Consider the following 14,256-nt stretch of genomic DNA (forward strand, 5'->3'; position numbering starts at 1 on the left):
TGGGGGCTAAACTCTCGACCTTCAGATATATTTCGCTCTTTGTCTCACCCATCAACCCCACCCACCTAAGGGCACTCCCCATCTTTCCGCCTCAAATTACTGTGCCTTGTGAAAGCCGATACTGGCAGGCCTTCGCAAGTCTTCTTTTTGCTTCCTTTTATATTCCTTGGTTATTTTGATCTAGGCCTAGTACCAACGACTACCTATCCGAAGAAACGATTAGAGTATCCTCAAGCCCGGGCCAACAGCTCCATACAATCACAGCAATTTCATTTTTCCGAAAATGGCAACTCCCGAACTACCTACTTTTAATATTAGCCCGTCCACACTGTTGGATATTGCGACGGACTTAGTCAACCAAGTCCAACAAGCCACGAATGACCTAGTCAACCGTGTTTCGCCGCAAAACGCGACATTTGAGAATGCGCTTCGCCCATTGGCAGATATCGACAATGAGGTCAAAGGAAAGGTTCAATACTTAGCCCTTTTTCAGGCAGTCTCGCATTTGCCAGAACTGCGTAAGGCATCCTCAACGGCTGTGAATATGGTAGACAAAGCGTACCTGGGTGTTTTCCAAATACGGTCTATTTTTGCCTTGGTCAACGCTGTCTACAAAAGACACGCCGAGGGGAATGACCACGCCGAGGAAAGTTCAAAGAGTGAAGATCAAAAGCTTCTCGAGAGGTTTCACTCAATGTTTATGGAAAATGGGCTTGAACTAGAAGGGGATAAACGGGACAGATTCCTTTGGATTTCAAATCGTCTAATTGAGCTACGAGTTGCGTTCATGGAGAATCTCAGCTCTGACCCTGGATATGTGTGGAAAGACCACCATGAGTTAGAGGGGATGGCCATAGAAAGTCTACCTTCTTCAGCTAGCCAAAGGGGTATCAAGCTTAAGAAGCCGGATATATCTATGGTACTGAATCGGTGTCACAACGCTGAGACGAGAAAAGAGGTATTTCTCCGGAGTCAAAATATCTTCCCAGATAATCTTGAAATATTTAACGAGGCTGTTATCCTTCGGGATGAATCGTCCCGTTTGCTTGGGTTTTCGTCTTTTGCGGCCCAGAAATCGAGACACAAGATGATCAAATCCCCCCACGATGTTGACCAGTTACTGGATGGACTCTACAATCACTTGCAGCCCCTTGCCCAGAAGGAGTTGGAAAGGCTACAGCACCTTAAAATGGGGGATAGAGAAATTGGAGAGTACTCTTCTCTTTATCTGTGGGACTTTGACTACTACCATGACCGTTTACTACGAGAAAAGTACAATACCAATCATGACCTGATTGCTGAGTACTTTCCCACAGAGATTACAATTCAACGGATGCTGAAGGTCTTTGAGACAATTTTCAGCCTATCAATCGCACTCCTTGAAGTTACCAAAGAGCAAGTTTGGCATTCCGACGTCCGAGTCTTTAGTGTGCGAGATGAAAAATCGGTCTTTCTGGGATTTCTTTACCTTGATATCTACCCTCGAGAGGGAAAGTACAATCATGCAGCCAATTTCAACATCTATCCTGTTCGTGCCTAGGTTAAATCCTATTACGGAGAAGTCTGTTTGCTAACACATTATTTTAAGGCTTACTTCTCCGTGGGAAAACAGAAGCAGCCGGTTGCAACCGCATTAGTATGCAATGTCTCCCAGTCATCCTCAGATAAGCCGGCTCTTCTCCAACATCGAGAATTAATTACGATTTTCCATGAGTTGGGTCACGGTAAGTGAAATTAACACGAGAAATCTTGAGCATAAATACTAATGCTTGATAAGGCATACATGACCTCCTCGGAAGAGCTAAGTATGCGATCTTCCACGGACATCGAACAGTTGCAGATTTCGTCGAAGCCCCCAGCCAATTGCTCGAATATTGGTGTTGGGTTCCTGAATGTCTGCAGATGCTTAGCTGCCACTATTCCTACGTCTCCGGTGAGCAGTGGTCTTCTGCCATTGCGCAGCCTCCCAAGGAGATTCCAGACAGTTTGGTCCACAGCCTGATTGCAGCTAAAGGGGTTAACCAAGGGATCCTCACTCTCAGGCAAATTGCATTCAGCAAATTCGACATGCAAATCCATTGTCCTAGTTCCCACTCTCTGATTGAGTCAATGCGTACTGGCGAGGTTTATAACTCGCTGCTGCAGAAGATGACACTTCTAAAGGGCCCTGACAATAGGGTAGACTGGGGAAATGGACATGTTACCACTTCACACTATATGTGGGGTCAAGAGGCAAACTATTATTCCTATCTCTAGTAGGTGTTATTGTCGTTTATATAGAGAAACGTGCTAATTATACATATTCTAGCACCCGCATATTGGCGGCTGATATTTGGCATTCCAATTTTCACTCGAATCCAATGAGCCGTGATGCTGGTCTCCGGTACCGAAAAATGATACTAGCTCCTGGAGGAAGTCAAAATGAGGTGATCACTCTCGAGACATTTTTGGAGAGGTCACCCACACTTGACGCATATCTTCGGGATCTCGGCGTTCGTGAATAGAGCAGCACGTTGAGAAGCAGAGAGCCAAGTACTGCATTGAGCCGTTGTTGAGGTAACTCCATATAAATTCCTGCCCCTTTACACCCTGTAACATAATTACGAATACTAAGCAATGTAATCAAAAATCATTTACCAACATGAAGGGTAATGTCGCTTTTTATGAGGCGATTGCAGAAATATGGAGTGCCAATACTGGGCGGAATATCAGTCATCAAACAGTTCATAAACATGTCACTGACAGGCTAAAGGAGCATGCTGCTATACTTGCCATACCGGAAGCTAGGCGGGCTAGAATGAACGCCACCGAAACTGTTATCTTTGACTATGCCAATGAGATATACGAAGTGATATAACACAACTTAGTAGCAGATGAACGACGGAAGGAGCTCGCTAGTGCAGGTACTAAGCCTCAGACAAATACCGACTCTGTGAGAGATGATCTAGCCGATAAATTAGTGCAGTGAGCAAGAAATAAAAGGCCTAGAGACCCGCCAAATTCTATGCAAGAAGGTATGTTAAGATTTGCAAATCTATACTATTTTTCACTAATTATAATATAGAAAGCGAGCGTCCAACAACCCGGGAACCCGACCTCCCTCGCCACCGGCTGAATCGCCATTATTACATACAGAAATGGCCTTATTTCTTAGCATGATGAATAGTCGAGCAGTCAGTGAGGCCTTGACCGCGGCTAAAAGGTCAGATATCACTAGGCTAGAACATCGAATTAATAGCATGGCTGCTACTATGGGCGGGATGATGGGGCTGCTTAGAACCCTTGTGCAGAGACAGCCAAGGTTGAATTAAGCTTCATTGTTATATAAGCTGGGTTACAAACTAAGAAGAAACACGGGTGTACCGAAAAGTAATAGTAGATTGAAATTGGTATCGTAATTATAAAAGCACATAAACCTTCAGGACAGCACCTGACTCTTAGGAACAGGATGAATCCAGCAAACGGCCACATTAGCCGCCAAAGATATAACACCGATTATCCACATCGATCGCCCGTAGCTTGACCCGTTGTATCTGAAGATAATAGCAAAGATGATTCCTCCAAGATTACCGAAACCACCAACAATCCCAGAAACAATACCTAGTGACAAGATGTTAGCTTCAAACCGCCATTAGGGCAATAAAAATGGGGGCCACATACCATTAGCAAAAGGATGCACATGAGGCACAAGAGCAAAGTTGGCTCCATTAGATGCCTCGAGGAAGAAAGCCAGCCCAGCGATAAGACCGAACATAGAGGCCTCCGTGGACGGGTTTGATAATCCAATCGCAAGCTGGAAGGCTCCCATACCAACCCCCAAGAAGGTGATCAGAAGCTTTTTAGACCAGACCTTATCTGTATACCGGTAAACCAAATCTCCGAATAGACCGCCCGCGGGTCGGAAGACGGCATTCAGCAGGCCGAACATGGCAGCCCACTGGCCCGATTTTGTTTGGCCCATGTGTGGGAAGTTTTTTGTGTAGTACGATCCGAGGATCGAGTTGATTGCGAGCTCTGAGCCAAACGAGCAAGCGTAGGGGATTGCCAGCGCCATGGTTGATAGACTCAGGGCCACATTCAGGGCTTCTTGGCGAGTGGGGGAGACGACTGTCTCTTGTCTGAAAATGTCCATCTGACCCATTGCTGATGTATCAGCGTCTAGAACTTGTGGTGACTGGGCACCTTTCTTTTCGATATCGATTGTTGCGGAGTTGTGGGGGGTCGTCATTCCGCTAGTAAACGCGCCGGAGTTGACGTCCACGATGTTGCCGTCGGCAGTCATCATGGTATCATTTGACTCTTTCGCCCAGAGATGTCTCTCAGACCACTTTCCTGTTGGTGTATCTTCGCAGAGGAACAACATGCCCAGGGCGACGACGGTGATGATGATGAATGGAACGACATAGGCGATACGCCATGCTTTGTGAGAAGGGAGGCCGCGGGAATGGACGAGGGAGTCGAAGATGGCGGGCATCAAAAAGCTTCATTGGCTCGTTAGTATATTCATAGAACTGAAAGGAGAAAAGGTAGATGCCTACTATGTGATTCCTCCGCCTGCATTACCCCAGCCTCCAGCGAGGGAATTGGCAGTGCCGACAATACTCTTGTCGAAGAAACCCGTGCACCAGACCTGGCAAGGGACGAATGTTCCCCCCAGAATTCCAACGAAAAATCGTAGGGCTATCAAGCCCTTGGGACCGGTGACGAGACCGGCCATAGCCGTGGGAATAGCCCCACAGAGGAGGAGTCCAACGAAGACCAAGCGAGGGCCATAGCGATCACAGAGTGGCCCTGCAACAAATCGGATGAGTAGACTGTAGCGGTCAGTGATGTGGTTCTTTGATCGATTCCATAGTCTGGTACTTACGTTGCCAGAAGTGCAACGATGTTTGAGTTAGCGACATCATCTTGTGTCATATTCAAGTCTTTTTTGATAGTCACACTCAACTAGAAAGACGGATGGGATTAGAGACATGTTATTTTCTTCTATCAGATATGTCGCAATTATTTCATGAACTTACCAGTGGTGGAAACGCGTACCATGATAGGAATGCTACCATGAAGCCGAGCCACGAGAAAAAGAACACCCGTCCATATTGGTCGAAGGGGTTCAATATGGGAATAGATTTGGCTTTTCGATTACTTGGGTTGATTTCCGGTGATATAAAGAGCTGTTTAACAAAGTTTGTTGCCATTTTGGTGGGCTCTTTGTATTGTCGAGCAATGGTGTTTGAGGTAGGCTCAGAAGCTGGTATTCTAACATAAAAGCTCAGATAACTCAATATAGACTTGTTGATTATGGAAGCAAGGGTTGCTTTGGGAGTTTAGGAGAAAGATGCAGGTTGAAAATTCAAGAGACCTTCGCATCTATATAGACGTTTATGATGCTCTGTTTGCTGAAGTATGTATCTCAGATGTATCTTGTCATGACACATGCACCAATCAGTCTGAGAATCCTGCTGTATGTCTCGTGGTCCAATTATCGTAGATAGCTAGGTGCTGTTAATCGAAAACAGTTAGTCAAGAGCTACCGCCGAGTATCCATATCTCAGATCGCTGATTTGATACAATCAAAGGACCAGGTTGCAGCAAGGATCATCAAACTCTTGAATGCTAAACTTACCTCTTGCCACAGACTTCATTCCTGAAATTTCCGCAATATCCTGAACTGAAATTCTGATCGAGATAAGGTATATTGGAATGACCTATCACAGTGTAGGATGTATACTATGCCGAGTGCCACAGTCGAAGGCAAACCCTGATCGCATGGATTAAGCTACTTACCACAACTCCGCGGAGCTTCAATTGACAATTCCAGGCTTACTTTATAAGATTATATCGAGTCTGGGGTGGGCCTTTTTTCTCCACGGCCAGGGGAATTGATATCATTGATAAACGCGAGCCTCCTCATTGGATGCCAAGCCAACCGCGATAGGGACTGAATAAGCTCAGCCCAGCGGGTCTTTTGGCATTGTCGATCTGAGCTCCGCGGAAATACTTGAATCGAGCCGGGGCTCTTGTTGATTGGCTCTGGGACTTGGAGAGTGAACCCTGGACTATGATCTAGTCTGTAAAGCAAAGGCTTCCTCGCAAGTCTAGACGGGTATTTTTGCTTTTTCCTGAGACTTTTAGTGTGTGCGAAGCTCTACGGAGCATGTGAGGCCATAATGCACTGAGATAAGGGATCTATGCGGTATTGACTGTGCGAGAAATAATTGCTTGGTTTGCACGCCGAACAACCAACATTGATTGATGATATCTCCACATAGTATATCAGAAATATTGGGGCTTCTTCATAGCGGTAGTGCGAAGGATCTGTGGCTACTGTCGGTTAATCTCTCCAATGCGGTCGAAGTAAAAAGCGGGTTCCTTCGTCAGAGACTGGCTTTGAACCATCGAAGAAAGACCAGAGAAATCAATTATAACCGGGGATCAAACGTTATATCTAACGAGAGACTTTACCGTTTTATATCGCGCTAGATGAGATATTCCTAGAATGACCTAACAGCCGAACAAGCTTCTTATTTGGTCGAAGACAACGATATATACTGGCTTCTTTGGCAATATCTACATAGAATGGGATCTTCCATCGTTCCGAGCAAGTAATGAAGAAAATTGAGGTATAGCACATATATTCAAAAGTGTACTCCGTACTCACGAGGCCATTAACTATCTCGATACACCCAGACGCCAACCTGATCCATAGCAGAATTTCAAAAAAACCGACATGTCATACAGCAATTACCAATCAATCGACTTGGCTGGTTGCACGGTTGGTGCACGAGTCAAGAAACCATCAGTGATCTTCTTCCCCTTCATACCCTTGAACTTCTTGTCAACCTTGTGGAACGGGTCCTCCGACTCACCCTTCCGCACTTTCCACTTCTCCGTTCCCAAAATCGAATCTAACTCCTCGATGGGTGGAAGTTTGATGTATACCCAGCCATCATCCCTCTCCTCAACAGGGAACGTAGCAATGTTCATGCTCTCATCATTCGAGCACCGACCCGCCTGCTCGCCGTTGAGCTCGAAGTTGCGCTTGTGGTACGGACACGACACCCAATATTTCCCAGCGTCATCATCGCCAACAAGACCATCGGAAAGAACAAAAGCTCGCTTATGCGGACACATCTGCTGCGTCGCGTAGAACTTGCCCTTGATCTTGAAGACAGCAAGCTGTGTGTCGCCGCGCTTGACGTTCGCCGATGAGACCTGAGGTGGCTCGTCGGAAAAATGATCTGCTCGGACAACCGGTTGCCAGGACACGCTTGACCACTTGTGACCTTTGAAATCTTGTCGCTCGGCAGTGTCTTTTGGCCAGTACGTGGGTCGTTTCTGAGATCGTTCTTGAACAACTTCGACTGTCTCGAGAGTTTCGTCTGTGTTTGCGAATTGTTGGAAGACCTTTCGGCGCTTGGGGTCTTTAACGGTCTCGGTCCACTCGCAGAAATAACTATCGACTAGTTCGTGCATTTGCCTCTCCATGTCGGCGCAGATTCCGAGTTTGTCATCCACGATCACCTCTTTGAGGTAGGCGATTCCGCCTGGGAGATTCTCGATCCAGCGTGCTGTTCGCTGGAGTTTGTCGGCGGTGCGGATGTAGAAAATAAGGTAGCGGTCGATTATGGGCATTACCATCTCCGCTGGTACATCGGTAACAAGGAGCTCGGCGTGTCTGGGCTTTGCACCTCCGTTGCCTCCAACGAAGATGTTGAACCCATTTTCGGTGGCAATAAGTCCAAAGCTGACAACCATTAGTGGGTGTTTTTTTAAATTATCGTGGGATCTGTTCCACTCACTCTTTGTTTTGGGCCTCGGCACATTCTCGAACACAGCCAGACACAGCTCCCTTGAACTTATGTGGCGCACGAATACTCTTGTATCGCTCTTCCAGTCGAATTGCCATGCCGACACTGTCACCGACACCGAAGCGACACCATGTGGTTCCAACGCAACTCTGAGCGTCCACTGTTAGCTGGCTCTTCTCTTGAAAGATAATTGGCCTAACGTACTTTGATTGCGCGAAGCGCCTTTGCATAGGCGTGTCCACTCTCCATACCTGCATCTACAAGTTCCGTCCAGATGTTCAGAAGATCCTGCTTCTTCGCACCGAACATGTCGATGCGCTGGGCACCAGTGATTTTGCAATACAGACCGTATTTCTTAGCCACGGATCCTATGGCAATGAGTTTATCGGCCGTGATTTCACCACCTGGAATTCGTGGCACCACAGAGAATGTGCCGTTTCTTTGGATATTGGCGAGGAATTTATCATTTGTCTCCTGCAAATCGTTGAAGCCCTTGTCCATGATGTGTGGGTTGAACAGACTAGACAGAATCGATGCAATTGCGGGCTTGCACAGTTCGCAGCCAAGGGAGTCTGGGTTCTTTCCAACATCTTTCATGATATCGACGAATGTTTTCAGCTGCTTGATGGCCACGATGTTGTATAGATCGGCTCGGGAGTAGGGGATATGTGAGCACACTGGACATGTTAGTGGGGACAGGAGCTATTATCGGGGTAGGTTGATATTACTCACGGTGGTTTGATACTTCTTGTCCCATTTCGAGCATCGTTTTGTTGAAAATTGACTGAACAAGAGGCATGCAGCCGCCACAGCCTGTTCCTGCTTTCGTGCATGACTTGACTTGTGCAATGGTCGTGCATGAGCCGTTCTTGACATTTTCGACCACATCTCCCTTGGTGACATTGTGGCATGAACAGATCTGAGTGCTGTCATCACTGTAGAGACAAATTAGAGTATGTTCCAAATAATAGAACTGATGGTACTCACAGGTCATCGGCATTTTCTTCTCCTCCACTCTGCGCACCAAGGATGAATTGACTTGGAGGAACATCGAGTTCTTTCTGGAGCTTAACCATCTGATTCAACTTCAGATAATCCTTGGTATCTCCAATCATCATGCCACCAAGCAAGAACTTGCCGTCCATGGTAAACAAATACTTTTTATACACCCCACTAAATGGGTCCTTATATGTCAAGGCCTTGACGGGCGGTTCCTCTCGTGAATTATCCTCTGCCGAGCCAGGAACAGTGGGGGGTCGATGCCCGGGAACGAACTTCGGCCCATCTCTGTCGGCAAAGAAGTCACCAAAACTAGCGACGTCAACTCCGAGCAGCTTCAGCTTTGTGCTGAGATCTGGCCGTGTGAAACTCCGAGGCTGTTTATCTGGGTTGGTGAGATTGAAAGCGAGCACATCGGCCATTTCAATACCCGGAGCAATGATTCCGAATGTTTGGTTCTCCCAGCTTGCGCATTCTCCAACGGCATAGATATCTGGGATTGAGGTTTGCAGGCTATGCCAAGTTAGTGACATGACTGATTATCCGACTGGTTGTCGACGAACCTTTCATCAATCACAAATCCTCCGCGCTCACCACACTGGATACCAATGTCTCGACCCAGCTCATCTCGAGGTTGAACTCCAATCTATACCCCAGTCAGCACATCTATCAGCAGAATAATGTCAAGAAACATGAACACATACCGCAAAGCAAATGCAGCAACAATCGATCCTCTCACCATCCTCGAAGGTAATCCCAACCACATTATTTCCCTCGTCGGTATGAACAATCTTCACTCGTTTCTGGTGGAGGACATCAAGTCCCAACTCCCGGATCTTGCGAGTGACCAACATCCCCGCGTCTCCATCGAGCTGTCGCGCCAGCACCCATTTATTCCGATCAATCAGTTTGACATTCCCAAAGTCTTCCAGATCTGTCATTGCCTTCGCGGCCTCTAAGCCTAGAAGTCCACCTCCTACTGTAACGGCTGTTTCGCCTTTATGCTGAGCTGCGAAGTCGATGAGGCGTTCCAGATCCGAGATAGTTCGATATACGAAGACGCCTTTGGCATCGTAGCCGGGCGTGTGTGTGGGGAGGGTGGCATCGGAGCCTGTTGCGAGGACGAGAATGTCATATGATAATGTGACACCAGTTGAGGTTTGGACGGTCTTGTCCGTGGGGTTGATTGCTGTTACTCGTGTGTTGAGGTGGTGATCGAGAGCCCGTTCTTTGAACGAGTTATACTGATAAGGGACGTTTATTAGGTCTTATATTTCTTCGCTCTTCACGAATTGAGGGCTCACCCATTCCGCTGGATTGAGGTATAGGTCCTCGATCTTGCGATGTTCGAAAAATGACGAAAGTCCGACACGGTTGTATGCTACGTGCGACTCTTCGCCAATGACGACAATGTCGTAGTTGCGTGCCGTATCCTGCTTGATAATTTTCTCGCTGGACTGTTGTTAGAGGCATTTCTCATTGCCCGCCGTTGGAATCCCTTACATGAGTGAAATAGCCACCATTCCCAGTCCAACTATTACAATTCTTTGGCGCTGGACATTGTTCGCGGGTCTGGGACTGCCATCAACTGGCTCCCCATATCGTAGCCCGTCAAGCACAGGCATGGCTGAGACCGAATGTGAGATGAGTATAATACAAGCAACTACGGAATACGGCTACCATGCTAATTTTAAGAAAACTAAATGCCTCGTTCCACTGGCTACAATGTGATCTGTGACACTACAGTGTGAGTCGTACGAATCAACAAATCAAGGCTAATCAGACTGCGAAGCCGGAGAAAACAGGAACGGTGCATTTCCTGAGATGGTTGTTTCCATCTCCGCGGAGATTGGTGTTTGTATGTCAACTGTGATTGGTTGTTAGGGTTGCCGGCTTATCTCGAAGATAAGAGTGAACATGACTTGGCGTTATGAAATCCTCATCTTATACTCCGTACTCCGTAGTAGAATGTGGAGCAATGTGGATTAGAATGGGAATTCGGCATCCGCGGAGATCTGAAAAGTCCTGCCATGGTGATATTGAGATGGGTTTGGGGGGGCTTAGGCCTGCATACTGCATACTACATTCGCAGTGAAATGCGGGTTTTTCTCACGTTAAGACTGTTTCGATTTATTCCACTCAGTTTTTGAGTTATTTATCTTATTTTGAAAGCAATTTCAACTGTGTCTACTATATACCATCACTTTGATAGCACACGGCAGCGTAGAAGCCTCGCAGTACCATCATGGCCAGCATAACCACACAAACGATAACAGAACCCGAGACCATCTCTTTCAAAAATGGCCAGATCACAGTGGAGGCCATCATTCCAAGTCCAGCAGAGCCCGACATCCCACTCCCACCACCATCAAAGAACCCCATCGACATCTTGGATGTGGATAAAGGCACACCGGATAACCATGTACCTCGCGATCCACGATTGATTCGGTTGACGGGAGTTCATCCATTCAATGTGGAGCCCCCATTGACAGCATTGTATAAAGAAGGTATTCATCCCAATTTGTCACACCGAAGTCGCCGAGCTAAGCCAATAGCTAGGCTTTCTCACATCCCCGGAATTGTTCTATGTTCGGAACCATGGGCCTGTACCCCAGGTCCGCGATGAAGATATCCCAGACTGGGAGATTAGTATAGAAGGGTTAGTGTGATTGAAATCATGCTTGCAGGCTTCGATGGCCGATGAACTGATTGATGAGCTAGGTTGGTTGAGAAGCCATTAGTGCTAAACTTCCGCGAAGTGCTCCAGAAGTATGACCAGATCACCGCACCAATCACACTCGTCTGTGCTGGCAACAGACGCAAAGAACAGAACACAGTCCGAAAGTCGAAGGGTTTCTCATGGGGTGCGGCTGGTTTATCGACGGCGCTATTCACAGGACCTATGATGGCGGATATTCTGCGCAGTGCGAATCCGCTTCGACAAGCAAAGTATGTCTGCATGGAGGGTGCCGATAAGCTGGTGAGACTTCCCTATCTCAAGGGTGAGGGTGTCAAGACCCATCAAGCTAAGACTGACACCTCCCATAGCCGAATGGATTTTACGGAACTTCAGTCAAATTGAACTGGGCCATGGATCCAAATCGCGGAATCATGTTGGCTCATAAGATGAATGGCGAAGACCTTCGGCCAGATCATGGCCGGCCCTTGAGAGCAGTGGTGCCTGGTCAAATCGGAGGGCGAAGCGTGAAGTGGCTGAAGAAGTTGATTCTGACTGATGCCCCAAGTGATAACTGGTATCATATCAATGATAACCGAGTGCTTCCGTATGTCTCATGTCAACCGATCGTGCAGTGAATTGTGCTAACAGTGCCAGGACAATGGTGACGCCGGAGATGTCTGCCCTGGACCGCAAGTGGTGGACCGATGAGCGATATGCTATTTATGAACTCAACGTCAACTCGGTCGCCGTCTATCCACAACACGAGGAAGAGATCGAATTATCCACCGCTGGGCCCACATATACAGTCAAGGGATATGCATACGCTGGAGGTGGGCGGAGGATAACAAAGGTTGAGATTTCTCTAGATAGAGGCAAATGTATTTATACTCCCAAACCCAAGGGTGGAGCGTGGCTGACATTTCTGATCTTCTAGCATGGCGCCTCTCCGAGATCGAATATGCAGAAGATAAATACCGCAACTTTGATGGCGACCTATTCGGCGGCAAGGTAGACATGTGGTGGAGGGAAGCGTCATTCTGCTGGTCTTTCTGGTCGTTGGAAGTCCCAGTGGCAGACCTAGAGGTCAGCGATGCAATCCTAGTCCGTGCAGTGGATGAGGCGTTAAGCGCTATGCCGCGTGACATGTACTGGTCTGTCTTGGGCATGATGAATAATCCATGGTTCAGAGTGGCAATCACGAAACAAGGAAATACGTTGAAGTTTGAGCACCCCACACATCCAGCCAAAGCCGGAGGGTGGATGGAAAGAGTCAAGAAGACGGGTGGGGACTTGCTCAATGGGAACTGGGGTGAACGGGTTGAAGGCGAGGAACCCGTCGAACCGGAGCCTGTGAAGGAAATAAACATGAGGAAAGAGGGCGTGAACAGAAAAATCGACTTGCAAGAGCTGAAAGCCAATAGCAGCAGCGAGAAGCCTTGGTTTGTTGTTAATGGCGAAGTGTATGATGGTACAGGCTTCCTCGAAGGCCACCCCGGAGGAGCGATCAGTATCACATCTTCTGCTGGTCTGGAGGTATCAGAGGACTTCCTTGCAATCCGTGAGTCACAGGTCAAGCTTCCTCACATTGTTGCACCGCTAATTTTCTCCCAGACAGCGAAACTGCCAAGGCAATGATGCCGGATTACCATATTGGTACATTAGACAAGGCATCTCTCGAAGCACTGAAGACCGATTCAGCTGCGGGGTCTGATGAGCCACGCGCGGTGTTCCTTCAGTCGCGAGCATGGACAAAAGCCACTCTCACAGAGAAGAGGGATGTATCCTGGGATACACGAATATTCGTATTCGACCTGGAACATGGGAAGCAGACTCTCGGTCTACCAATCGGCCAGCATCTGATGATCAAAGTTCAGGATCCATCCAATAACGAAGCAGTCATCAGATCCTATACGCCAATTTCAGACACAAACCTGATAGGCAAGATGGAGTTGCTCGTGAAGGTCTACTTCCCAACGGAAAGCATCCCAGGAGGGAAAATGACCATGGCTCTGGACAAGCTCCCGTTAGGCTCCGAGATCGATTGCAAGGGCCCGACAGGCCGGTTTGAATATCTCGGCAACGGCCGGGTTTCGATCAGTGGCAAAGAGCGCCAGCTCCGCTCATTCAAAATGATCTGCGGAGGAACGGGGATCACCCCAGTCTTCCAGGTTTTGCGGGCTGTGATGCAAGACACGCAAGACCCCACAACGTGTGTCGTGCTGGACGGAAATAGGCAAGAGGAAGATATCTTGTGCCGTTCTGACCTTGATGCTTATGTGGAGACTGATAGTCAGAAATGTACTGTCGTACATACGTTGACTAAAGGGTCCGATGCCTGGACTGGTCGTCGGGGCCGCATCTCTGAGGAACTGCTCGCGGAGTATGCGGCTCCGGAAGAGCAGAGTATGGTTCTGGTCTGTGGGCCTGGGCCTATGGAGAACTCTGCTCGTAAAGTTCTTCTTGCCCAAGGTTGGGCCGAGTCGGATCTTCACTTCTTCTAGGTTTAGTGCGGGATTGGATTATGTTCATCTTGCACATTAGAGCATGAAATGTTGGTTGAGTTTGAGTTGTACAATAATAAGAGACATGAGGCAGGTAACACGCGAGCTGGAAGGGTATAAAGAGACATTGGGATTTCATTTGCATACAAACGAAGTGAATTTGAAGGAATTTCGTCAATCATGAATCGTAACATGTCCAAGCAGTGAAACAGTGCTAAGGGTTCCAGTCAAGAGCCTGGGTTGTTCTTTACACATCTTGAACGTGTAG

General features: G+C 47.7%; 5 protein-coding genes across 5 annotated transcripts; 3 read left to right on the top strand and 2 right to left on the bottom strand.

Annotated features, from left to right (window-relative positions):
• Positions 1–283: 283 nt before the first annotated feature.
• On the top strand, positions 284–2,504 carry N7447_003650 (M3 family metallopeptidase; the record flags this gene model as incomplete). The annotated part of the gene is made up of 4 exons (XM_057227925.1): positions 284–1,528; positions 1,589–1,724; positions 1,778–2,255; positions 2,309–2,504. The coding sequence occupies 4 exons, from the start codon at positions 284–286 to the stop codon at positions 2,502–2,504; spliced, it is 2,055 nt and encodes a 684-aa protein (XP_057087266.1).
• Positions 2,505–2,641: 137 nt separating this feature from the next.
• On the top strand, positions 2,642–3,311 carry N7447_003651 (uncharacterized protein; the record flags this gene model as incomplete). The annotated part of the gene is made up of 4 exons (XM_057227926.1): positions 2,642–2,848; positions 2,874–2,932; positions 2,966–3,014; positions 3,069–3,311. 4 exons carry the CDS (start codon positions 2,642–2,644, stop codon positions 3,309–3,311), a joined length of 558 nt encoding a protein of 185 aa, XP_057087267.1.
• Positions 3,312–3,418: 107 nt separating this feature from the next.
• N7447_003652 (MFS transporter) lies at positions 3,419–5,195 on the bottom strand (the record flags this gene model as incomplete). Its single annotated transcript, XM_057227927.1, has 5 exons — positions 3,419–3,600; positions 3,661–4,481; positions 4,539–4,814; positions 4,868–4,947; positions 5,022–5,195. The coding sequence occupies 5 exons, from the start codon at positions 5,193–5,195 to the stop codon at positions 3,419–3,421; spliced, it is 1,533 nt and encodes a 510-aa protein (XP_057087268.1).
• Positions 5,196–6,741: 1,546 nt separating this feature from the next.
• On the bottom strand, positions 6,742–10,432 carry niiA (nitrite reductase niiA; the record flags this gene model as incomplete). Its single annotated transcript, XM_057227928.1, has 9 exons — positions 6,742–7,744; positions 7,800–7,957; positions 8,013–8,485; positions 8,541–8,743; positions 8,796–9,320; positions 9,371–9,453; positions 9,512–10,051; positions 10,112–10,259; positions 10,311–10,432. The coding sequence occupies 9 exons, from the start codon at positions 10,430–10,432 to the stop codon at positions 6,742–6,744; spliced, it is 3,255 nt and encodes a 1,084-aa protein (XP_057087269.1).
• A 620-nt stretch (positions 10,433–11,052) lies between these two features.
• niaD (nitrate reductase NiaD) lies at positions 11,053–13,988 on the top strand (the record flags this gene model as incomplete). The annotated part of the gene is made up of 7 exons (XM_057227929.1): positions 11,053–11,314; positions 11,367–11,466; positions 11,529–11,787; positions 11,856–12,091; positions 12,142–12,365; positions 12,422–13,045; positions 13,099–13,988. The coding sequence occupies 7 exons, from the start codon at positions 11,053–11,055 to the stop codon at positions 13,986–13,988; spliced, it is 2,595 nt and encodes an 864-aa protein (XP_057087270.1).
• Positions 13,989–14,256: the final 268 nt, after the last annotated feature.

The sequence above is a fragment of the Penicillium robsamsonii genome (assembly GCF_028829455.1).
Source record: "Penicillium robsamsonii strain IBT 29466 chromosome Unknown utg000002l_segment0_segment0, whole genome shotgun sequence".
NCBI classification, from domain to species: domain Eukaryota; kingdom Fungi; phylum Ascomycota; class Eurotiomycetes; order Eurotiales; family Aspergillaceae; genus Penicillium; species Penicillium robsamsonii.